The sequence below is a fragment of the Tachypleus tridentatus genome, chromosome 12, assembly GCF_004210375.1.
Source record: "Tachypleus tridentatus isolate NWPU-2018 chromosome 12, ASM421037v1, whole genome shotgun sequence".
Taxonomy (NCBI): Eukaryota; Metazoa; Arthropoda; class Merostomata; order Xiphosura; family Limulidae; genus Tachypleus; species Tachypleus tridentatus.
The window spans coordinates 20,008,991-20,036,930 of record NC_134836.1 but is presented as its reverse complement, the minus strand read 5'-3'; the positions used below and the strand labels follow the sequence as shown (position 1 = coordinate 20,036,930).

General features: G+C 32.6%; 1 protein-coding gene across 2 annotated transcripts; it reads left to right on the top strand.

Moving 5' to 3' along the window:
* The first annotated feature begins 515 nt into the window (after positions 1-515).
* Positions 516-27,940, top strand: LOC143235093 (uncharacterized). 2 transcript variants are annotated; one of them, XM_076472897.1, is made up of 2 exons: positions 516-8,518; positions 11,361-27,940. In XM_076472897.1, the coding sequence occupies exon 2, from the start codon at positions 17,572-17,574 to the stop codon at positions 18,019-18,021; it is 450 nt and encodes a 149-aa protein (XP_076329012.1). In that variant the 5' UTR covers positions 516-8,518; positions 11,361-17,571; the 3' UTR covers positions 18,022-27,940. Both variants share the same exon structure in this region, with proteins under 2 accessions (XP_076329012.1, XP_076329013.1).

The following is a 27,940-nucleotide window of genomic DNA, read 5'->3' as shown; positions in this document are numbered from 1 at the left end:
CAAATAACTTTTATTAGTGTATCAAGACTAACAGAAAATTTATTTTTTCAAGTGATTTGAAGTGGAAATAGTTATTAAGGTCATTTGTTGCAGTGATTGGAGGGGCATAAATATGCAATTATAATGGCTCTTTTTCGAGCTACGTAAGACAAGTTATAGATATAGCAATTAAAGCTTAGTAATAAGTTATACTTTAAGGGAACAAAAGGAAGATTTTATTACTTTTCAATTTTAAATTAAGAAAATCTTGTGTGTTTTACATTGGTTTTCTAATACCCAACATAGTGAGATAATCCTAATGCAAAAGTTATTAACAACCAAATTTTGCATGTCTATTAACTTGAAACTTTCTATATGTAAAATACAAATCAGTAATAAAGTGTTGGTTTCGCATAAATAATGTATTGATAGTTATCTATCTGTATTTCAAGATATACATTTTTACTTTTATAAAGGGAAAGCAGGTATAAAATGTTTATATATGTTGGTTAACTTTTAAGATGAGAGAATATGTTACTTTCATTTAATGAGAATTCCTGTTACATGATTAATATATATACGTATGTACGTGCATGTGTATTTACACGCTGCCTTACAAAAATATCCATCCCCCTACCAATAATGTCGCATGTTTGACAAAATACAAATGTTGAAAATAATTTTTTTCAAGAACACCTTTTTATTCAAAATTCTAACAATAAAACTAAACACTATTCTGTGTGAAGGAGGTTGAATATTGGCAAAACCTGCAACATAAAATCTTTTACTGCGTGTCTGTAGTAACGTTTACGTGTTTTGTTGCAAACACTGTATGAAATTTAAGATTATTTTTCAGTAATGACATCTTTTTTGTCATTTGCCCATGCAGGTTAGTTTTGTATAGGGACTGGAATATTATCAGTGTATGAACACTGACTCCCATTTCAAACATGGAACTTTGCAAATCTTTCAAAGTGGCTATTAGATTCACAGTGATATCCCTAACCAGTTTCATATCTGCTTAGTTTGGAATAGCTGTTTAATGTGGGTGGTATGAAGCACATTCAACTTCTTAATGATGGAGTTCATCATACTCAAAGGGATAATCAGTGACTTTTAAATGTTATCATAACCTCCTGATTTGTGCTTCTCTACTACCACTTTATTCCTGACTTGTTCGGGAAACCCCTTTGTTTTATGATTGGTTTGTCGCATCACTCTGTGAGTTGTGGCTTGAAAAGATGCATTTATTTTGAAATCTGCCCCCCTCTAGTACAGCGGAATGTCTCCGGATTTACAACACTAAAATCAGGGGTTCGATTCCCCTCGGTGGGCTAAGCAGATAGCTCGATGTGGCTTTGCTATAAGAAAAACACATTTTGAAATAAAGTTAAACCACTTTTATTCCTCACTGACAGAGACCATTACACTAATTTTGTGACTTTTGAAACTAATTTTTTGCACCTGAACTGATTTAGGGTGCCATAGCAAAATAGTTGAATATTTCTGCAATTGAAAATATTTCTAATTTTCTTTGAAAAAAAACTAAATAACGTATGTAATATCAGCGTTTTTTGCCTTTAGCTTTCTTGGTTTGGAGTAGATTGTGTAGATCCTAAATGTAAAATTTCAATTGGTAAAGGTCAGAGGAGAATAGTCAGACTCGTTCAAACTTACAGGAAGGTCACAGATACGCAAATAACCACATTTTACAACAGTGGTATGCAAAAGGGTATCTCTGAATGCACAACGCGTCGACTCTTGAAGTGGACGGGCTACATCAGCAGAAGAACACGCCGGGTTTCACTTCTGTCGGGTAAGAAACGGGAAGTTGAGACTACAGTGAGCACAGAATCACCAAAACTGGATGATTGAACATTGGAGAACATCGCCTTGCTTGAAGAATCTCAATTTTTGCTGCAACATGCATATGGTAGGGTCAGAATTTGGTGTAAATAGCATGGATCCATCCTGGCCTGCATCAATGGTACACACTGGTAGTGGTGATGTAATGGTATGGGGAATGCTTTCTTGGTACTCATAAGGCTCCTTAATACTAATTGAGCATCATATGAATGCCACAGCATTCCTGAGTATTGTTTCTGACTGTGGTCGTAAAGGGATGCACACATTGCCCTTTTCCAGTTGCTACTTCAGCAGGATAATGCGTCATGTCACAAAGCACGTATCATTTTAAGCTGGTTTCACGAACATGACAATGACTTCAGTGTATTTCAATGGCCTGCACAGTTCCCAGTTCTTAATCCCATAGAGCACCTTTGGGATGAGGTGGAACAAGAGGTTCCCAGCATGAATGTGTGGCCGACAAATCTGCAGGAGCTGTGCAATGCTATTGAGTCAGCATGGACCAAAATTCCTTAGAAACGTTTCCAGCATCTTGTTGAATCCATGCTGAGAATAATTCAAGCTGTTCTGGAAGCAAAAGGAGGTCCTATCCGGCACTAAATAGGTGTACTTAATAAAGTGGCCACTGAGTGTATACTGATCAATACTTGTAATTGGAGCAACGACAAAGAAGTTATATAGTATATCTTACAGAACACATATAAACACTAGTTGTTAGCTTCTAATAATGTTGTAGATTTAATGTAGGTTGAACAACATAGCATCACTGTAGTAATTAAAAATGTTTTGTCACTAATCGAAATCCATTAAACAACTCCGACAGTGAAACTTTAGAGGAGCATGTTGGTGGTGGGTGGTGATGACTAGCTGCCTTCTCTCTAGTCTTACACTGCTAAACTAGGGATAGATAGCCCTCAAGTAGCTTTGCACAAAATTCAAAACCAAATACTCTTTTCTTTCTTTTTTTTTTTATTTAACAAAGGTTCAAAGAATGCCTGGAAACAAATTTCATTTTTGATTATGTTTGATGCCCAGGCATGTTGACATAAAGCTTAAAAGATAAAAATTGCATTAGATATTGGCTTAATGGTAAATAATGATGAATGATGGGCATATTTCTAATTGAAAAAATGTGACTCCTGAGATGTTTTTGGTTTGTTTTAGGACTTATGCTATTTGTTATTTAGCATTTAATTTCAATAATTTTTTTACTTTCATAGATAATAACTCTTCATGTGCTGGAGTTAATAAGGACTATAAATTATAATATTGAGATTGTTTCTCCAACTTAGACTGAAAAGACTTTGATAATAGTAATAATGGGTCTTTTTTTTTTTCTTTTGCTGAGTGTCTTGACAGAAGTGAGGATTATTGTACTCTGAGTATACTTCATGGTCTTTTACTTCTCATGTTTACTCCTGTTAAAAAAAAAAAGTAAGATATTTTTAACTGCAGGCATTTGTGGATGTTTTAAAAGTTGGTATAGTATGTATTTCTATGATATTTTTCAATTGAGAGATTAACAGACTTAGAAAGTACTTTTGAACTTTAAAATCAAACTACAATATGGAGATATTTAAATAATTTAAAAGTGACATGCCTATTACTAATGATAGTTTCAGTGATTTTTTCCTGCTATTCCAATTTATTATTAATATTTAAAAACTTTTTCACTTGTAAGTTCCTGACCTTCACTACTACTGAAGACAACTTATTCCAGAACCAACCACACTGTTAGAAAAATAAAAATTTCACAACTGCAGCCCTAGTCTTCCTTTTTCCAAATCTCACATTTGTATTATTTCAACCTGTTCAGAATAGTACACAAGGATGAGTAGGCTTTATTCTATCATTTGATAATATTGTAAATTTTAATAAAATCACCTCTTTTTCTTTTTTTCTCAAGCAAAAATAACCCTTTCTTTCATAGAATCATCTTAGTAGTCCTCTGAATCTTCTCTAAGAAGTCAGTATCTTGTTTTAGGTAAAGAAACCAAAACTGTGTACAATATTTTTAAGTGAAGCATAATTAGTGATATTTATGTGGTGATAGTTTCTACTCTGAAGTTGTGACTAGCGTGACAAGTATATTAACTTTATTACCAGCAATAGAGCACTATCTGAATGGCTCAAGTGACCTTATCCATCACTATACGAAAGTACTTGTATTCATTCATTGTTGAGTGGCACGGAAAGGAAGTCGTACAAAGAGAAATTAAAATCTCTGAAATTATTAAAAAAGAAAAAGGTATCTGATTGAAATGTTTAAGATTGATAGTATTATTTCATGGCACTTGTGTATAACATTAAAATAATAAATAACACAACTTTAGAATAGGTATACAGTTAACATTTTAATTAAGGCCAATTTATGACTACTATAGAAGTTCAAATTTATGTGTATATGTATTTCAATACTTTCATATGTTATTTTCAGCCCAAATTTTATTTGTGAAAGAAACATACGCAGGTATAACAAACTCTAAACTGCTGCAGATTGTATGACATTAGAAAGGTGTTCAGCTTAAAGTGATACATTGAAATTTGGCATCTTTTTAATCAGTGAATTTTCCATAACTTTAATCCATATAAACTTATTCTATAACAATGGATATGAACTTTATTTAGATTACATTACATTGTGCATTTATCTACTATCCAGAATGTTATTTGGGAGTTTCTCTTTTGGATTATTATGAAAACAGTTCTTAATTTAGAAATGAAAGCTTCCTGTTTACAATTGTATGATATTTTTTTCTTACACAATTACTTGTTTGTCAAAAATTGTAGTCATCTGAAGTATTCAGGGCCAATCTCACTTAAAATAAGTGTTCAAATTTGATGTGATAAATTTGTCAGTGATATTTATTGATCAACATTTTTACTAAATCATATGAGAATATCAGTTATAAAACCTGACTTTTCAGCCAAAAATCTATTATGATATTCATTATGAAAAAATAATTTTTTTTGCTTGTTTTATTTTTCAGTATCACACCAAATTTTAAAGAGCTATAATTTGAAATATAAAATATTACAGGAAAGAGAGTTTTATTTAAGTTAATGTATTAATAATACTTTTAGTTTTACATATACATGATTTTCATTAATGTTAAAAACTCTGATCAAAGTATGCTGCCTGCATAGGTTAGAACTAAAAATTAACCTAGTTAAGAACATAGCTAATTTAATTTTATGTTCATGTGTTCTTACTTATAATGATTGGAATACATTATTTCATCTGTTGGATATGTGTGTTGTTTACTCATAGATTACATGGTATGATCCATCAAAGTAGTTTAAATCTTTGGGTTAGATGATTTACAGTGTGTCACTTGTGGGTTTTCTACTTTTAGTAATATAGATATTTTCAAAATTATTGATTATTTACTTTCCAAACTATCATGGTGGCAACAGAAAGTTACTAACATTGTCTTTTTCAAGTTGCTTTGCTCTTTATTCTTTCTGGTAGAAAACATCTTTGCTTACTGTGATGTTTCAGTATTACATATAGAATCATGGCTAGATGGGGTAGCATTGAAATATCCTTGGGTGGCCAATTTGTACATTTTTTTTAATAATTTGACAGTTAACAAATGGTTTCAGGAAGTATAGGTCACAAGTTTATCCCATCAACTGAACAAAGAATGCAAGCTAACATTCTAAATCCAAGTGTGCTTTCTTAGTTCAGTTCTCCATTAATTAACCTGCTTTTTTTCTGGAAATCTCTTCATGTTTGGTATTGAGCATTTGTTCTTGAGAGTGAGAAAGTGACAAGACCAACTGTTAATGTCAACTTGTCCATGGTAAGTATGCTCACTGGTTTTCTTTTTATTGTTTAGATAAAGATTCTTTTCATTCAAGATGTGCCTAGATTTGTCATTTATATACTAAAGAGAACATACTGTTTATTTGTTTCTATCATAAAAAAAACATTCGTACATTTCCTGGGTGAACACTACCATTATTGCAGAATAGTCTGATGCTTGTTGAGAACTTGATCCCATTGATGAATAGCACAAGAAATGCTGGATATGCTGATGCTACCTGCCTGCAACATGTATCAAATTTGAAATAGTGCCTTTTCAGCAGGATGCCAAAAAGCTCAAGATCTGTTGGAAGATGTATTTTTATGCAGTGTAGGAAAATGATGTTGTCATTGTTGTGACAGTCAAAGGTTGGAATTAATGTAGTCAGTTGACCAATGATTCAAATAGATACAACTTTTCAAGCCAAGACTTTTAAGCAGATGTAATTAATCTTTATGGATAAACCTTAAAGTTGATTTCTTATCATGCCTTTCAAAGTCACATAGGGCTGGTGCTTTTGAACTCCAGTAACAAATGGCACAAGCAAATGAAATGGGTCCTATTCACCTGGATAGAATGATAGTCCATTGTAGGTTAACTTCTAGCTGGGTAAAATGGAACAGGTGGGGTAAAGTGTCTTGTTCTAAGACACAGCAGCATGGCCAGCCTTGTAGTCACAACTATCTGACTCTAAGTTTAAAATACAAAACCATTAAGTCACACAATAGTATTAGTATTTTATTTAAATTTGTTGTTTTCACATAACATCTTGCATTGTCTAGTCTGTGCTACATGCTCTAAAACATATTGCTACTTACATGTTATGATATCCTAGTGCATCAACATACTTCAGAAGGGTAACTTCCAATTAAATAGTATTGGAATGCAAAATATTTCAATAAAAAAAATACAATATTTTATAAATTCCCATAATAACCATATTTCTCTAAGAATGTTTGTAAGAACTGAAAAGACTAATGAGTGATTTAAGACCAGTTATTTATATATTTCTTTGAATCCCATTGTGTACACACTTAAATGTGTAATTTTGATATATGCTAAAGTGACCATAAAAAATGATTTTTTGAGAGATGGAGATGTCTAGTAAACTGTACTTTTTATTTTAAAATAATTCTCTCTGTTATACTAATTTCTCAAGCTGTTGAAGTGCTCAGGTCAGAAATATCAAAGGGAATCCAAGATAAACATTTGATTAAATTATTCCAGAGAAGTGATGTGTCTGAAAAACATATTTTCCCTCTAATAAGTGATGACGAGAAAACCCACTTGTAGTGGTTTGGGCTGGTTTGGGTTCACTCCTCTACATAAAAAACTTTCTCAATCCAAACCAGCCTTTTTCACATATACATATTTTGCCTCTTTTGAAGAAAATATCAAAAGGGTACAATGAATTGATTTTAAATTAATGACTTTATATTGGCAAAAAATAAGACTTCTTGAATGCTTTAATTATAATCAGTAAGTCAAGTATGAGATAGAATGAACTCAGAAAGGTGTGTTGAGTTGAAATTGACTTCAGATTAGCAAGAATAAGTCTTTCTTGTTTCCACAAGACATATAGAAGGTTTATTATTTTGCTGTTATGATTTGTATACATTTTTCCCCAATATTATTTTTAAGGTAAATAACATTTAAAATTATGCCATGGATAACATACATTTTGGGTGGGATGGAATTCACTTCTATGTGAACAAGGATATATATTAGAGTTCTGCCTTTTTGGAAGGAGGCACTAGGAACTGAAAAACGTTTTTCAGAATTTATGAAACATTTCTGAGTTTAAACTGATAGGTTTGCCCTTTGAGAAGAAAGGTCCACCTTTTGAAAGTACTTGGATTATAGGGTTTTTATTCATTTCTGTCAAGACTTCTTGAACCTATGTGTTTTTCTAACATCATAAAATCATACAATAAAATTATAATCATTCATGTGTAATATGAATATGGTGTTGAGTATTTACCATTGACATGTTTATTGTGTAGTAATCAAGGGACTGTAGATTTCTGTTCTGTTTTTCTTTAGGTTATGTTTTAGATGGACTACCACTGGTTTCATCTCATCATTTGTCATTTTGTAACCAGTTTGATGCTATGAACTTTTGGGAATTCAAACCTGGTTGTATTTATCTGCCTGAAGGAATATGTGCTTCTTGAAAAGTGTTAAATTGAAAAACTAATCATTAGTGTCTGTGACTGTTTTACCATAATTATATTAAAAATTTTGATTTTGTTTTATTATACTCTTGTTTACTAGGAAATCATACAGAAATTCATAATTTAAAATTAGTAACATTTTTAAATTAAGTTGTTTTTGTACTTCATGAAAATGCAAGTGGCCGTTGTTTATTTCTATGGTTTGCCAATATATGTAAAGCTTTTTATTCTCATGATTAAATACATATAATTTCTTAATTTTCACTTTTAAGTGAATAAATTTTGGTTGTAAATATATTGTTGTTAATTTGATAGTGAATAGAAAATATTTTTCACTGTGAAATGGAATATTGCAATTATATAATTATATATTTGACAGTCCATTTCTTTTAAAATAATTCTGTCATAATTTAGAAGTATTTCATGAAAGTAAATGGTTTTGATGTGACAAATCTTTGTTCAGTTTCTAATTAATGTGATGCTAACTTGTGAATACTTTAGGTACCTGATGTTGATCTTATTAGACATCGTAGTAAGCAGTATTTAAACACACTAAATGGCACCAATGTAGTTATTTGGGATGAGTATATGCCTATGAAGTTACTGCTGGATGAACTACCAGAAAAATCTGTTGAAAATGGAGATGACAGTAATCATGACAATGATGAAAATGACAATGGAAGTGAAGAGGTACTTACATATTTTTTAAGTCATTCACATAGAAAAATAAGTAGCTTTTAAGATCAAGAGAAACTATCTTATGGTGACGAAAAGTAATGTTTGTCTTTGCCAGGGGTCACCAAACGTTTTTCACAGGGGGCCAATTTACGTGGGGAATGAGAAGCGCAGGCTGCATGATCATTATGTTCAATACTCATAAGCTAGAACGAAAGCTCTCTGCAAAAGACTTAACACTAAGTTTAGGATGCCACATTAGCCATGTGGGAGTAGCATGCAATACACACATATAATAAAAAACAAACAGAAATACAATCAACATTTTTATTTACTAAAAGGTTATCAAAGAAGATGACATTAGCAAAAACAATTGTCATATCTCACATAGTGAGTACATATCTGTATTTCACTAAGCTGCAAAAAAGTTAATGAGATTTATCAAAATGGCATTTGGCTTTCAAAATATCTTCAATGTTCAGTTTTGAATTGCTGCATCCAATCATTAGAATTGCTTTAAAGTGTTCATCAGTCAACCTCGATCGATGTACCGACTTCACATACTTCATTTTTGAAAATGCTTGTTCATCACAGACATAAGTTGTTCCGAACACTGATGCCATACCAGATGCGAACTGCTTCAGCTTTGGAAAATCATCTTCAGGTATGCAGCTGTAAAATTCAATAAGTTGCTTCTCTCTGTGTTTTGCTTTGAACAAGTCATTTCCTTGCAAATCGATGACCTCCAGCTGAAGTTCCACTGGCATGTCATCAATGACACAATCAAAAGGATTCTGAAAAAGGAGAATGTCACTTTTGATTCTGTCGAGATCCAAAAATCTCTCTAAAAATGCTTATTTAAATCACCAATAATCTTTTTCTGAAACTCCAGGTTGACATCTTCTGTGATTCCAGCATGAAACTCATTGAAACACTGAAAATGAGAGGTTTCCTCCTTCCAAATGTGCTTCAAACAATGACAGCTTTCTCCAAAAATGATTAATGATTTTAATGATTCTATAGAGATCACAGACAAGGTCATTCTTCCCCTGAAGTTTCAAGTTGAATTCATTCATGTGGGATGTAATGTCAACCAAAAATGACAACTTTGACTACCAGGTTGGATCTGACAGAAGTGGATCAGCTCTATATTTCTCGATAAGAAATATATCTATTTCTCTTCTCAGCTTATAAAAACGAGAAAGGCTTTACCACAGCTGAGCCACCTCACCACTGTGTGATAAGGCTAGTCACAGAAATCCGAATCAATTTCTTCAAGAAACGCCTTGAACTGGCAATGATTAAGTGCATGACCACGAATGTAGTTTACTGCAGAAATTACTGGTTTCAGTACGAAAGAAATATCTAAGTCTTTTCCACAGAGTGCTTATTGATGTATGATGCAGTGTATGAATAGAGTACTTGGGAGTTGAAGATCTTCCAACTGTTTCCTGATCAGCCCCACCAGACCCTTCTTTATTCCAGCCATGTTTTTTCCTCTATCAACTGTTACACCTTGAAGCTGATTCCACTGAAGGTTATAGTCTTGCAAAGTTTTATGTACTTCCATGAAAATGTCTTCTCCAGTTGTCCTTCCATTCGTGCTGCAAACTGATGCCGACTCTTCCATGATCTGAAAGTCAAAATTAACTCCATGAATGAACACACATCTGTAATGCGATGTTCTCTCCAAGTTCTTCTGCTCTTCGTACAACTGAAGTTGCTGAAAGGCTGATACTTTCAAAGAAATTGGCTTTTTCAGGACACAGCTCATTTGCTGCTTTAATCATACACTCTTTGATGAAGTTGCCATCAGTAAAAGGTTTTCCTCGCTCTGCCATCCTATGCACTATTTTGTAACTTGTATGAGTGACAGATTCATTTTCAGCAAACTTTCTTGTGAAGAGATTCTTTTGAGATTCAAAAACACATTTCATGGGTTCAAATTTCTCAGAATGGAACTTTTCTGGAAATTTCAAATATGTTGATAGATATTTTGTTTCATAGTGACGCCGAAGATTGTACTCTTTCAAAATGGCAACACTTTCAGTGCATATCACACAAGTAGCTTTCTGGTTTTTTGTTTCCACAAAGGAGTACTTTTCTCCCTATTCTTCATTGAGAGCATAACACTCAGAGTCCACTATTCTTCTTTTAAAAGCAGCTATAACGATGGGTGAAAAAAAACAGGATCTGAAAATGAAAAACAGAACGCTGTGAGAAAAGTATTGTACTGGTCCAAGAATGCACAAACAAAATATATTGAAATGTACGTTTGCCACAACACTTACCAAAGAATGAGTTACAAAAAGCAAATAACCCAACTACTAAGAGAAATGAGCTTGCTGAAGCGGTAAACCTAGGCTGCTGAACTTACAAGACGAGTCGAAAGGACGAGGGTTAAGTCTGTACTTGTTTTTGAAATCCTAATGCTTTCATTGATATGTACCTCGATATGAATAAACGGGCAGAAAGGACAAAAGAAGAATTTTCCTATTGGTTAAAATTGCGTGTGACAGCTTTGTTTCTTTTTATCATAACGTCTTGTTTTTGCCAGCTTAAAGCAACCATCGGTGTGACTTATTTTGTTATGACAGTTGGACATTTGATGAAATGTCACTTTTTATTTCCAAGCGGCTAGCTGCTGTTGGGCCGGACAAATTAGCCTTGAGGGCCATAGTTTGGTGACCCCTGCTCTATGCTATTTAACTGGGGTCGTTGTAAAATTGCATTATTCGAATATTTAAAGTACAGAATAGTTGAATGTTACTTTTGTGTATATAACTAGGTTTATAACAACTTTTGCTCTTTTATGTATCTATATTTACATCAAATAATTTTTTTCTTAATTTAACAGTTAGATTCATCAAAAATAAAAATGTTATGTGTGAACCCTTTTCCTGACTTGGTTCATCAGCCAGAAGATTTTGAAGAAAATGTAAGGGCAGAATTACATGAGTTTAATAACAAGGTTTTCTATGAAATGGAGGTTGGTAAGACATAACAGTGAATGTATATGCACTTTTAAAATACTGACTTTTTTTATTTTAATTTGTAATATTAAGTTTTTGGTTGCATAATATGAATAATTCAACTGGGAAACATACAGAGTTTAATAGTATTGTTTTTTTATTTTCATGGGACTATATGTTACTATAAAGATAATCCATTACATATGTTAGTATCTATCACCCAGAGTTGGTTGACTTGGTTAAACTACATTTTAGTGGTATAACTGGAAACTTTCTGACCACTTTGATGGGCTACTTTGTTTTAGGATTTTTGCCCAAGAATGAGGATTAAAAAAAAAAAAAAAGCCCCTTTATAGACTTTTAGCTTCCATCATCAATAGTTGGCTGGTTTGATTATCATAATTTTGGTTTGGTAACTGGAAACTGTTTAATGTTGTACATGGGTTTTTTGGTTCAAGAAATTTGGCCTGAAAAAGGGATAAAAACACTATGAATTAGGATTTATTTCTATTTTTTAAAATAGGCTTTTAAAGGTACAAATATTACCTTCTACAAAGTAGGGCATGTAATTAGCTTCTGATGAGGTTATTAGGGATTTAATAACAAAAGAAATAACGAAGGGAAATATTTTTTTACCACAGTCCTTTATACAGTTTCTTGGTACCATAAATCTAATCATGTTTGATGTAAAATCAAGTAATCAATATGTTTACATGTATTTCAGTGTTTATAATTTGGCATACGTAATTAATTAAAATTTGAAGTGACACTATTTGCATTAAGAAGGGTAAAATTAAAGTAAAGAATCTTTATTTTTATTCATTATTTTCAAGCATGGAAAAGGCTGCATGTGGCAATTATTTGTTCAAAAGTGAGACTTCACTCTGGAAGTGTACTCTGAAATTGAAAAGTTAGCATTTTAAGGTGTGTATTAATTTGTACTTAGTGTTTCTAAAAATTACACTGAGTACGTAAAAAAGTTATTGCAGTGACCATCTTTTACTAGATAAAACAACATTGTAATTTTTGGACACTATAAAGAGTATGGTATTTTGAGCATAAATCAAGATTTTACCTTACCATGAATTCATGATTCTATTCCCCAAATAAATGCAAGTACAGGATTTTTTTGTGTATTATCTTTAACTTGTAGATGATTTTAGTAATTTCTGTATCATTGCCAAATCATTGTCCAACTGTGGTTTGAGTCAATGTTGAATATATACAAGATGTTAGTACATACACATATGTATAATTATTATTACTTGTTCTATACTTTATCTAGGCCTAAAATCAGACTGACATTAGCAGCAATGAAACAATGTTTCTTAGTTATACATCTTAGCAATATTGAATGAGTGTTGAAAGTAGATCAAAGATGTGGTGTTTTATGTGTAATATCATTGCTGTAACAGAAGCAAAACTTCCAATTAATGTCCAGTTCTGTGCATTAATGCAATCCAGGCAATATATGGTTTTGGTTTGGACTTCATACCACACATCATTCTGACAAGCAGTTAATGAATGGTGTATTCATTTTTGGTACTGAGGAAAATTTACAATGCTTTATGAAAAGTAAATAATAAAAACACAACTAATGTATTTAATTGTATATGTTAAACAGCACATTAATTCAGTGAATAGCACAGTTACACCACTGTACTGTTATAAGGCATAGGTTTTGTTATTGAAATATTACATACATCCCATGTTTTTTTCTGCTTTATATAACTTTTGTATTATTATCGTTTTCATTAAGAATTGTAAATTTATTCATAATGTTCATAAAACTAAAAGTGACTGACAGTTGGATTTCTTCCTGTTTTAGAACATGATTACCAAACATTTAAACAATATGTGCTTGAAATAGATGATAATATGGATCCTGAAGAGATGTTTGCAGTGAGTGATGTTTGTGTCACAAACAGTTACTACTTTTTATCTGGAATTTTGTTCAGGAAGGAATGAAAATTTATATTAGGTTTAGAAACTATTTGATTATATGGTATAAATTTCATGTAGATTATGAAATAACTTATAGTCTTGGAAGTGCAGGCAGTTTAATAAAAATAAGAATGGACTTCACTGAGCTTTTAAACTTAACTCAAAAGTTTGAGTTTGGATCATTTTGTGTATGTTTTAGCTTAGATGTTAATTTTGTCATTTTAAATGTGTATTACTATTTAATTTTTGTAATTTTTTAAATTGTAGAAAATGTGTTGTTTGCACTGCCTACAAAAAATGTACAAGATGTAGCCATAATAACAAGAGCATATTTTGAGCAAGAACGTGAGCATAAAAAAATTTTATGCTTAAAACATATACTAAAAATCTAAGGTTATGCCAACTAATGGCTCAGCAGGAAGTTAACAGGCTTACAACATTAAAAATTAGGTTACAATACCTGTGGTAATCAGAGCACATATAGAGTGTTGTTGTGTAGCTTTGTAATTTGCAACAGTGAAATTTAAGTTTATAGTAACTGTTTAATGGCAACAACAACAAAAAAAACACCCAAATTCAGAGCTGATCAGTTAAGTTTGCCGTAGGTGACAGCTTAACTCAAATTTTGTTAAAATGTGTATTCTTTATGGCTATTCAGAATTTCAAAATGTAGTTCAAAGCTAGAAAGAAGTTAGAAAAATTGTTTAATACATTTTGAGTGAAATAGAACAAGATAAATAATCAATTTCTCATTATTTTAAGAAACAAATTTAAAAATTGAATAAAACAATTCACATTGACAGAGTTTAAATGTCAAATTAGCTGACAGAAATAGACTAGGAAAATAATTTTTTGCGGACCCATCTTTGTTTTAAGATTCTATAGGAAAACTACAAAAGAGAAATTTAATAAATTAATATTAATTTCAGTTTAGTTTTTGATATTGCATATTCATAGTTCATAATGATTTTAAGTAAATATCTATATCTGTCGTCTTAATTGTCTTGAAACCTAAGCAAATGTTCTAGGATTTTTTTTTCAGCCATACAGTAAACTGAAAACAAGTAGTGCAATAAGGAAAAACTTGGCATAGTTTGTGCAATGCTGTAGTCTGATGAATCTAAAACTGATTATTTTAATCTCAGCTAGCACCTGTTTTATTCTTGTATATTTTCCTTTTTGTTTGTTTTAAAGTTTTTACATGTAGTGATATAAATCTGATCATTTTGAAATTCATAACATGAGGGTCTTTTTAACATTGAGAAAACTCCAGGGTTATTTTTCCATGTGAATAGGTTTTTATGGGTGTACCTTTTTTTTTATATGAGAACAGCTTTTAATGAGCTGGTTAGACACTGTTACCTACAAGACTTCCAGCGCCTTATAGATTGTGGAACCAAGCTGCTCAAGGCCCTTGAAGTAGATGCAGAGGAAACTTTAACAATACTGAAGAGAAGTGGAGCTGTTGATCAAATTCATGAGTGACACTGTTCTAGATGAGGAATCTACTGCCCTGTAGCATTATGCCAAGGAATGATTAAACAAGGCAAAGGAGAATATGGTGTGGGGTAAGCAATTAGTTGTTTTATTAGACATTTGTGCAGATTCAAGCAAGACAATTCTGTGTTTGCTTATCTAAACATAATATTGGTAACTAATTGTTGATTAGCATGCTTTATTTATACTTCTAATTTAATAAGATGCATGTGTATGTGAATTCCAATAAAAATTATATTGTTGTGACACTAAGAACTTGTCACAAACAACCAAAGTATGGACATGAAATTCATCAACCAGTATTGAAATGTACGTGTGCTTGAATACTGGTAAAGATCGAGTTCTTGTAACACTAAAACCTTTCTGTTGAACAACCAAAATATGGATGTGAAATACATCAACCAATATTGAAATGCATGTGTGCTTGACTACCAGTAAAAATTATGTTTTGTAAGAACAACCAGGATATCATCATAAAATTCACAAACTAGTATTGAAAAACAATTATTTTCTCACTTTAAAGAAAAACTAAAGGTTAATATCAGTAATATCAACATCTTTGTTAACCTACAAATGAAACTTGCAATATTATTCTGTTTTAATAATGAAATACTATAAATAGATCTGTATGTATTTAGGGGTATCTATATAGCTGGTAAGATACCTCCCAAATTTTTCTAAACGTGATGATTTTTAACCTCACAATATAACCCTAAATGTTTGAGAATAATTTTTTAACCTGATTTATTGAGAGGTTATACACATTAATATTTTGATTGGTATGTGCCCTTCACTTTTGACACTTTTCATAGAGTTGTAGAGTTTTGTCAAGAATGTACACAGTTCTTAACCTGTTACAATATTATCTAATATTATCAACTTTGGCACATTTTTATTGGGAAAAATCTGATAAAATTAATCAAAATTAGTTTTAAGATATGGATTTTTTTGCAGAATGTTTGATTGAAAAAAGGCTTACAAATTCAATAAGATGGAAGGTTTTTATGAAACTTAGAATTACTGATTATATATGTACTAAATTACTTAGAATCAGTTGACATTTTGTTGGTTAGAGGCCTTCTAATAATTAACAAGTCCACCTGCATGCACATATGCTCTCAATATTTCAGTTAATTCCACTAATTACTTCTATTTTTAAATGGGATTTTCACAGTAAATAAGTAACATCTTTTTTTTTTTTTTTTGTACTTTGTTAACCTTAAGTTTTTAACCAATAGAAACATGAAATAACTCTAATTGTCAGTTTGATACAATGCGTATACTGTACTGGTAGTGAATAATATTTAAACAAGTCAGTAATTTGAGGGTTAATTTATTAACAGTATTGTTGCAGTAGTGTAACAGTTTTTATGTAAAATTATCAATTTCAGTACTGCATGTTATCTTCATTTCTTTTATCAAAAACATTGTGCAAAGAGAATATAAATTAACAATAACAAAATAGATAGATGCATATTAACTCTTTGTTTATTTTGCTTCTCTTGCCAGCTGCTACTTATCATATTTTATCAGCACTGTAAAGTTTAAAGTATTTAACTAAGACAGTTTTAGTAATGTTGATAATAAATTACAGACAAAACTTTTAAACTGTGTCTCAGCATCAATATCTAGATATGTATTGTACCAGCTACTACAATAAGATACATTCCTGTAATAAAAATATATACTACACATGTAAATCTATGAAATTTTAATTTATACAGTTTGGGTAGTACAAATGAAAGTAGATTGTTCAAATAATTTCTAATTGCATATTCAGAAATTTATAGGCCATAATAAAATAAAATGTATTTAAGTTGAAATTCTATATTGATTTTAACAAATTAGAAAGAAAGTATAGGGTTTAGTTCAGTCTACTATTAAGTGATGGATTATACATAGAGTTCTTTGTTTTATATATAGGCTTGCATTGATTATTTCCTACTTTTTTAAAAGCTGCTTGCTGTTTTAACAGAGTTAAGCATGAATTTAACTTTATTATAGTTTATTCTGGTTTAGTACCACCACATGGCTAGGGTGCTGAACTCGCAGTATGAGGGTTGTGGGTTTGATTCTCTGTCCCACCAAAGATACTTCCATTTTCAACTGTGGTGGTATTATAATGTGATAATAGATCTCACTATCTGTCAACCCCTCGGTGTGGGGACCTCCCAGGGAAGGTTCTGTTCTTTCACTTTACCTCCTCTGGGATCTGAACATCCACCCACGTGTTTGCTATGGATGGCAACTCGTGAAGGGGAGGAGATGATCCTGGTGGTCGAGGGGTCCAACCCTAACACACCACTTTGGCCTTGCAAAAACGAGCCCTTTTTGCATATATATTTCTAGGGTCAACAGTTCTCAACAAGTGTTGTGGACATTATATCTGATTCTGGTGTTTGGGTATAGTGCTCACCAAACCCTGGTGTTGCTGCAGTGTCCTTGTTTGACATTGTAGTGCATCCCCTCATAGGGCACCGAAATTTCCCTTTTATTTATTATGGATCCTTGAAACAAAAATAAAATAGTGAAAAAGAGTCCATAAGTAAATGACCATGTCTGGAAGATTCTGAGCAGCAATCTTCAACATCTGTAACACCTGTTGTACCTCATTTTATTATCCTACCTTCTATTTCAGACAAACCTTTAGGACAAATGTCTCCCTTTTTTATTCAGAAGGGACTAGAGGGACTTGCTGGCTCTCCAAAGTCAGTAAAAAAGTGTCTATCTGGTGACATATTGGTGAAAACATCCACATCTCAACACAGTGAACTCCTGTTGCATTCAAAGACTATTGGGGATATACCTATAGAGGTTACACCTCATGCTACTTTGAATTCATCACAAGGAGTTATTGTTGAGAGGGATTTGAAGAACATTCCAGAGTCAGAGATTCTCGCTGGTTTCTCCACCCAAGGAGTTTCTGCAGTGAGGCATATCTCCACTCGTAAAGATGGAATTATTGTGCCAACCCATGTCCTCATTCTGACATTTACGTCATCACATCTGCCTGCCATCATCAAGGCAGGTTATCTTAATTGCAGTGTATGGCCATACGTTCCAAACCCTCTCCAATGTTTCCAGTGTCAATGGTTCGGTCACTAGAAGATGTCATGTTGTGGGTCCTTGACATGTGCTCGTTGCAGTGGCAACGACCATGATGCCTAAGAGTTAAAATGGACCCTCATTGCATCAATTGCAATGGCACTCATCTATCCTATTTTCGTTCTTGCCCTAAATGGTTGGAAGGAAAAAGAGGTGCAGCATTTGAAAATGATTCATAACATTACCTATCTTGAGGCTCGAAAATTGCTGTCCACCATCTCAGCTCGGACGTATGCTGCTTTACTTCGTTCCACAGCCACTGCGGGAGTGCAGACAGATCTCTATACCTCATAAAGAATCGTTCTCCAAACAAATGAAAAGTTTTTTGATCTCCATGGTTAGAAAAGTTGATGAATGAACTTTGACACCTATCTCTGTCCCTTATGTACATTCCACCAAACCCCAAGATCCACATCCTTTGGTTCCAGGTACAGGCATTTCCTCAGATACATCTTCTTCTATCACCCCAAGATGCAAAACAATCAATCGTTCACGTTCTCAGTATCTGGAATCCCCTTCCAACAGCAAAGACCTGCCCAATCGACCCAGGGCTGGATCCATGGAGGTCAGTAGACCTTACTCAAATAAAGAAAGTGAGGAAAAAAGACATGGTAGTAAACAGAAGGGTTCTCCACCCAATTCGCCTACACGTAAATAAAAATGGCCACCCTGATACAATGTAACTGTCGAGGTTTATGTTCTGATCTATATGACATCAAAACATTGATTGCTTCCTACCATCGTGTTTGTCTCTCCTTACAGGAAACATTTTTGAAACCTGCCGATACAGTCACCTTTCAGCGATTTTCTTTATACAGAAATGAAGGCTGTGTGATGGAGGGGTGGCACTGTTGGTTGATCAGCATGTGCCCACCCTGTCTTTGCCACTCTACACACCCTTGGAGGATGTAGCCATCCGTGTTTCCTTGGGTCATACCATTACTGTTTGTTCTTTCTATCTGTCACCCGGAGAGACCTTGATGCTCTCATTGAACATTTGCCGTCTCCATTTTTTATCCTGGGGGACTTTAATGGACATTATCCCCTTTGGGGAAGTGCTGGTATTGATAGGAGGGGTTGCACTGTTGAGCGTATGCTCTCTGATCACAACCTTTCTCTTTTCAGTACTGGTTCTACTTATTTTCATGCACCAAATTGGTCCTTTACTGCTATTAATCTCTCAATTTGCTATATTTTCCTGTATTCTTGAGAGAGACTGGCTGTGGTTGATGCCACCTGACCTGGGTGCCCTGGTGGAAGCTTGGTCAGGCAAACTGGCCCTCTTTCACTGCTCTCGCAGAACTTGATCTTGCCATTGTCTGTCAGCCAGTAATAGATGACTGTGTGGCAGCAGTAACTGACTGTATTATAAAAGCAGCTGCTCAATGTATTTCTAAAACCTCGACACGTTTTCCACTATATCCTCGTCCATGGTGGAATCCTGCCTGCCACATGGCATGGAATACTTTCTGTAGATATCCCACACTCTTGAACTGCATTGCTTTCCAGCGAGCCTGTGCAGATGCTCAATGGGTAATCCAAGAAGGAATCTTGGATTAAGTTCACAACCAACATATCCTCTACCACAAGTTCCAAAGTCATTTGGGACAAGATTCGAAAGGTCAGTGGGCAATATCACCCTGTCCCCCTCTTGATCTTGCTCTCTGATGACCAGGAAGTAACTGATACCCAGAGCATCCTCTCACTGTTGCAAACGGGCTCTGTGTCAATGACTTTCACATCTCATGTCAGTCGTTGAATATGAGGTATATTGAGTGGCAGCTACAGAATGCCCACAATTGTTTACTGAGGTGAACCACAGCAAACGGCTTTACCTTCTCACTCTCTAAAACCATTTGCATGCACTGAAGATTTTTACATGAATTACATACATTTTCATATAAATTCAACCATTTGTTAACAGTAAACTTCAAATACCATATCATTTATATATCTTTGTTTCAAATTAACTCATATACCATTTCTCTGCAGACAGATCCACATATTTTTAAATCTACTTTTCAAATCTCTAACATAATATCTTTTTTTAATACTCTACCTTTCACAATCAGGTCCACAGTTTTAATTATGGTCAATACAGCTATAATCTTCCAAACAACTTAATTTTATATATTTTTAAAATACAGTTTAGTGCTATAATGAATGTCTATAGCCAATGTAGTAGTAAAAAATGTTCATTGTTTATGTGCTTTTATCTTTTATTCACAATCATCCAGAATCACAGATCACTTACTTCCATGTTTTCTTACAGCAAAGCCACATTGCGCTATCTATTGAAAATTATACATTCTCAAATACTATGCACTAAGAGAACAACCAAACCTTGATAATGATGTATATACATATATATTTCCAAGTATTAGTTGCAGTGTGCAAGGATTACATTGCATTTATAATTCTTCAGTTACAGGTGTTCAGCAACTCTAAACACATACACGATAAACATGAAGACTCACAGTAGTAGCATCAAGTTAACAAAGACATAATATAAAGTTCATACTAAAATAAACCTCTACACTTGCTAAAGAATTCTTTAAAAGATTTATTTTGTTATACCAAATTCAATTTGTATTCATTACATGTGCATAAAAGTATACACATTTCAGTACTTTAAAATTAGGAAAGAAACAAAAGCTCACCATAAAACAATGCTCGCCAGATAAAATTAATGACTTAGACAAAGTAAAACAGTACTTCATCAACATCGATACGTTTCCTCCACAAACCGTAGAAAACATTATACGCACACACCTAGACAAAAAGCAAAATCAACTAACTAAAGTAAATATATCCCAGAAATTAAAAAATCACAAAACCATATACTGCTGCATACCATATATTCCCGACATCTGCAGAAAAATAACCAATATTTGGCAAAAAATAGTAACAAGATATGACATTCCAGTTAATACCAAATTTATTCAAAAACCAGGCACAAAACTGAGGTCTATACTGGGTCATCATACAACATCACACCATTATTTATAAAATACAAGTTGATAACTGCCACGACTTCTATATTGGAGAAACAAGTAGGAAAATGGAAACCAGTTTCAAAGAACACAAAAAGTCACCTTCACACATTTTCGAACACTGCAAATCAAATAAACAAAACATAAAAAACACCAAATACTAAATGAAGAAACAAACATCAACAAATGCAAAATTAATGAAGCCTCACTTATACAACAACTCAAGCCCAAAATAAAATACAAAGGAACATCTTTATACCTGTATCTTTAAATATAATCAAACATTTAAGCATGCCCTCTACATTCCTACACTCAGTTACACAATGCCCTTCAAACATGTGGTCAGCTGTCGATCAGTTACCTCTTTCTTTTTTTCTTTGTGAACCTGACGATGACCAAAGAAGGTCGAAACGTTGTTCGCTCTTCTACGTAAAATATTTTCTTAACCCAAATGAGCCATTTTTGCATACATAATACACAGTAGCAGAGATGCCAACCATTACTATTTGAGCGTAATCATTACGATTTTGGTGTATACATAACAACTATATGCTCATACAGACAAATATTACGACTTGTCGCAACTCTCCAATTATTATATATTATATAGGCCTATATAATAAAGTGATAAATTGTTCCCTCAGGGCTTGAAAGGGGTGAAAAGAAAATTTCTAGTGAGATACAAATAAATTTTGATAATAAATAAAAGACATAATCCAAATGGCTTCTTGTGATAATCATGTTTGTGCTTGAAATAATAAAAAATATTTGTATCTCTGACGTCTACCAATAGTTTGAGTGCGGTGCTTCTCCATAATGGGTACGTGGGGGAATCCACAGTTATGTCGTGAGTGCTTGTCAGCCAATCAGCACTCGCATAGATGGGTATTCCTCGTTTTCTAAGTGGCATAGAAACACCAATGCAATCGTTCACAAGATGGAAAAAAAGAGGCCTCATTCACAAGATTGTCTTGTTTCTGGCAAATCTAAAAGGACTAAAACAGTGAATAAAAAATTTAGGAAAGAGTATGGTGCAAAATATCCAGTTATTGCATCAACAGTCAGTGGCAGTCATGCATTTTGTACAGTTTGTCACATCGATTTTTCTATGGCACATGGTGGGATAAAGGATTGCTCCAGACATACAAAATTGGTATCTCACCAACAAAAGGCTGAGGAGAAGACAAAAACGATGCAGATTACGACATTTATGAGTAAGAATTCAGAATAAGAAACCATAAATGCATAAATGATGTTCACACAATTCGTCATTGCTCATAATTTACCCCTAGCTGTAGCCGATCATGCAGGACATCTATTCAGAAAAGTGTACCCAGACTCTGATATAGCAAAAAAATATGACTGTGCTAAAACCAAAACTACAGCCATTGTACAAATGTTGGGTTGTGAAGATGACAAAATGATTTCAAGCATACTCACTAACAGTGTTTACAATTTAGCCACAGATGGATCTACAGACATGGATGACTCAAAACTGTATCCAGTGGTTGTACGATATCTGTATGGGCTCTGTCTACAATCATTACGCTCAGTCATTTGAAATAGTTGGCATCTCTGCAGTAGTAAAATCATCCCAATATTCTTGCATTTCTGAAAAACATTACTCTGGTGTCTGAGTAGAACAATTTGAAATAATCATAAAAACATAACCTTTTAAACTTAAACACTAAAGTATCTGTGCTAACAACAACATTTCATTCAGTTCTGCTAAAGGACACTAAGCCAATAATTAAAATGTAATTAACACAGTGTCACCACACACTTTCCTACACCTTAACTGAAACAGTTACAAATGTTAGCATTTAATAAATGTAAAAAAAAAACAAAAAAAAAAAACAAGTTCCTGAGAGTATTTCTTTACAAAGTCAGTTGGTGACCACTTGCTTTATTTGTTTGTGAATTCTGTACAAAGCTATTCAAAGGCTACCTGTGCTAGGCATCTGTAATTTAGAGGTAGTAAACTAGATAGATGGTAGCTTTTGTTTGAAATTAAACACAAAGTAACACTTTGGGCTGTCTGTGCTCTGCCAACCACAGGTATCAAAACTCAAATTCTAGCATTGTAAATTCACAGACATACTGCTGTGCCACTGAGGAGTGAGAAACCAGCTAGTCAGTACAACCCACTGCCAACTCTTGAGCTACTTTTTTACCAAGAGATGATTAGATCAACCATCACATTATAATACCTACATCGTTGAAAGGAGGAGCATGTCTGATGACAGAAATTTGAACCAGTAAAAGGCAAGTCATGTGCTCAATTATAGGTTTGTAATACCAACATTTTAAGATAATATCCTCAATATTGTTTTGTACTGCCAGTATTTCTGGTATTCTAAGAGAACGTCTTCAGTACTGTTTTGTGCTGTCAACATTTCTGAGGTTTTAAAGGACATCTTCAATATTGTTTTATATTGCAAACATTTCTGAATATTTAAGAGGATATCTTTGGCATTGTTTTGCTTGCCACTTCAGTGGTTGTCAAAATAAAGGAGGAGGCAAGAGGCATAAAATTCTAGGGTTTGTAAACATCATTGAAGAGTTAAAATATTGGTGTATGCTAACTGCTTCAGTCAGGTGCCATTTCTGAAAGTATCCTATCAGACAGAAACTTACAATAAGATGTTTAATCATTTTTTACAGTAATTATCTATTACAATAATAGTACAGAATAGTTTTTCAAAAGTAAGTTTAAATGCACATTTTCAAAAATATTCCATGTTGGTATTTATGTAACAATTATATTTTAAGTTACAAGTTTGTATATAAAGATGATCATAACTGTGATTAAAAATTTTTTTTCATGACTTTACACTTGACCAAAGTGATGCCAAAGCAGAAATAAGCAAAAAACAAACTAAGTATAATCAAGAAAAATAAGTTGAACTCTAAGAGAGACAATCAATTGGACATGTATAAACCATATTGGTTTTTCCATTAACAAATAAATAGAAAAGTTTTCAAAAGCTAGTTGACAGGTAAAGATGAAAACTGCTGTTCAGTTTGATGCAGATAAAATCAATTTCTTTGGAGATTCACTGACCAAAAAATAAATGGAGGTAACTGGCTGTAGGATCCTCCTATTTTACTTTCACAAATCCAAAGCATGTCAAAGCATAATATTATGAATGGAGTGGTACTAGTAGTTTAGAATTAACATTCTTGCAATGGGCTCAGTGAAACTGACAAAGCTTATGACTCCAAACTGATTTTTAGTTTCCATTCTATAATTTTCCATATATTTTCTGTACCTTCACAAAATTTCATAAAGCATTACAAGTCTTTTGTTGACAAAAAAATTAGACTTTTTAATGAAGTATTTTCACCAAAATTTTCTCCATGAGAATATGGAATCAAAGTGTTGACTACCCTGAGTGCATAGTGATTTTTGTATTAAAATTAAAAATACTTTTCTTCATCTAAAACCTCTTAAATAAATTTCAAATACTCTTAAAGTAAAATTTTATATCTATTATTTTTTCTTCCCAAACATACAAGGTTTGTGAATTTTTTGACCATGGGAATAAAGTTTGAATTGGAAGCTAAAGAGACAATTCTCTGAACATAATATTGCATTTTATTGGTTATAAATAACATAGTATAAAATGTCAGAAAGAACTACTAGCAATTTGTTAAAGAGAACATGCAACAGGTGGGAGTGGCAAGATTCTGATTTTATAGTTTGACTCTGAAACCAAATAACATAGAAGGCTATAAAAACTATGCTTTGCCTGAGTAGTAATAATATTATAATACGTAATTTATGTTAAATTACTTACTTCTCAGAAGGACTGCATACTTGCACAATAACCATGAAATGCTTACACAACCAACATGGTTCCCCCATGCTGCAGCAACAAATATAACACTACAATTTTCTGGTTATTGGTAAACACATGAAACACATTTTGGAGGAGTACTTACACAGACAAAATCATTCATACATCACTTTCTTTGTGAATGGCTACCTCATTTACCAGACCTAACATGAGTTTTGAGAGTATCTTGAAGCCACACAGTTAAAGATCTTAAAGATGCAATTGTCAGCATACCAGATTAAATGTGCATTATTGAAAAAAAGCAATACACACTGGATGCTGGAGGAGTTGCATGTTGAACAGTTACTGTGACAGATTATGCATCATGATATAGTGGCATCATGTAACAACTGTGGCATATTTATCTCCGTGGTTTCCTTGTCTTGTGCAATTTCACTTTACTATGCCATACAATTTCTGAGATACAATATGCTAAAGTGTATCTCGGAACACCTGGTATGGATATTAATATGTTTATTGATAAGCAGAGAACAACATATCAACTTGGTTAACAGAGAGAGTTTGCAACTGACAGTAGCTGAACACTTATCTTAGAAACAAGAGTATAAACAAATACAGAATTGTAGGAGGCATTGCAGTTGGATGTTAGGTTATTAATTAGTACAGGAATAAAGTACTTTATATTGGTTTAATTATAGCTTTAGTTCTTGTACAAGTAGGGCTTCTTTAATTTTCCATTTGTTTACATGTAAACAACGTAGCTCTAGTCCCTAAGAATTTTCAAGAGAATGCACCTGTCCCTGGAAAGAAAAAGATTTATGTTGATTAACTGTGTTTTTTATAGTGGAGAAGAAGATGGAATTAAATTTATAAGCATGAAAATAACTTGTAAATCTGCTGTACGTTTCTCAAAACCAAAGTCAGAAGCCAATATTAACAAATGTGCTTACCTCTTTGTGCATAGCTTCCATCTTGTCTCCTAACCTTTTCCAAGGGAATGAGTCAGTTTGGGCAGGATTCATGTCTGTCTCTAATGGCCTGTCTACTTTATCTTCCAACACAGATCCAAAATTAACACATTTGAACCTGAAAAACAACTTCTAAAGCCAACAGAAGAAACTTATCTGTGGGTCCACAGTGTGAACATAGTTTTATGTAAAGTAATAAAAACATTACTTGTAAAAACCAACAACAAAAAACAACCTATGTACATCTACAGGAACATCCAAATTCCATAAATATATCTAGGTTGGTTATGCCCAGTTTCTTGGTATCATCTTGCTACTAAAACAGTGTAGTTGTTCATTATGTTTGATAAATAACTTTCATAAAACCACTAATTAAATAAATCTATAACAATGTTGTTCATTATGTGTGATAAATAACCTTCATAAAACCACTAATTAAATAAATCTATAACAATGTTATTCATTATGTTTGATAGATAATCTTGATAATATTATTAATTATACAAATTTATAACAATGTTGACAACATAATAAGCAACATTATTACACTATATCCTGTATAAATGAAAAAAGGTGTTAAAACTTCCATACAGATAAGACAAAAGATTGCAACACAGCAACAATGAGCACAAAGTAGCTGAAATTAATTTATTCAATCTCCATGTTTTACTTTTCATTTCTCTCTGTCTTTATGGATGCTTATACAATATATATTTAAAATATTTTCTGTATGGTGCTGAGTTTCTATGTCCTAATTCTCGCACCTTCACCTGCCACTTCCCATCTCTTAAGAAGTACCTTTAATCTGTAATTCCAGCTGCCAGTCACTTAACTACCTAGTTTTCCTCTTGACTTCCAATGGAAGCTAACAGTATGTAATGCTGCACTAGTTGTTTAGTCAAAACATTTAGAATTGTTTAAATAAAATAAATATATTATTTTCCCTCTTGTAGCTGTTTTAATTTTGTTTGCATTAAATGACATTAGACCTAATTGAACTTACTAAAACAAGTTGCATTTTAGAAGAAGTATTGAATTTTTGCTGAAATTATAAAATAATATACAAAATCAAGAGGAATCACCAATTGCCACAACTTTAATTATATTTCAAATGGTGTAAGAAATAGAGTTTCAAAATCAAAGTATGTACTTGAAAAAAAACTTGGAGCCATTCTACGAGCTGCTGTGCCACAGTGAAAAATTTCAAAAATACTGTTAAGTACAAGTACAAATCCAATAACAAGAACTTCACTCTGGTAATAGTTGCACATTACATTATTTCAATCATTCCAAGTGAGTAAATTTGATGAATCTGTTGTATAGCTTATTTTATTGCAAACAATAAATACTTCAGGATTATATAGTTTCTGATATAAAATATCTCAATATCAGACGTGATATTTTATGAATTTGAAAATTTGAAAAGATTGAGAAAAAAATTACAAATGCTTATGTTTGTTGTGGATTTTAATTACCAATTTTATATCTTCCTACATTCTTGTATAATTTCCTATCAAATTCTGTTTCATAAAACTGTTAGTGTTATCTTTCTTTTGATTTGAAAAAACACAGTCTTTACGTTCACTATGTCTTTGATCACCAGCATGCAAATAAGGAAAAAATATTAAGCCACCTAACTTTTTTGTAATTGTTAACCAAAACGTTTTATGTTAATACATGTAATAACTTTTAAATCCATTTACATTAATTTATGTACATGTATACATTTTTTTAACATTTATTTTGGATGATTTTATTTGTGAATTAACTCTTTTGCAAAGGGTCAAAGGCCATGTCATTGTGATTGTTGATTTGCATTCAAAATAAAAAAATATAATGTTCTTATAATATATTGTGGTTCGATAGTATTAGTAACTTGAGTTCCTAATTTGTATGAAACTATAGACTTAGTACTTTGGCATCACAAACATCTCATTTTAAACAGTGCTACATTCAACATACCAAGTGACTAGCTAAAATGTATATTTAGATGTGTTATTTTAATATTTACTTTTAAATTAAGAAATTAACTGATATATAATATTCAAGGTTGAATTACATTCTACAGTGTAATTCCAAACACACTGACATAAGTTCATAAAATAGTAGTTGAATGAAATATTTGATATGATTTGAAGCAAAATGATTTATCTTCAGT

What these genes read in the sequence shown, in the direction of transcription:
- LOC143235093 (XM_076472897.1), top strand. Translation starts at nt 17,572, where the DNA reads ATGTCTCCCTTTTTTATTCAGAAGGGACTAGAGGGACTTGCTGGCTCT.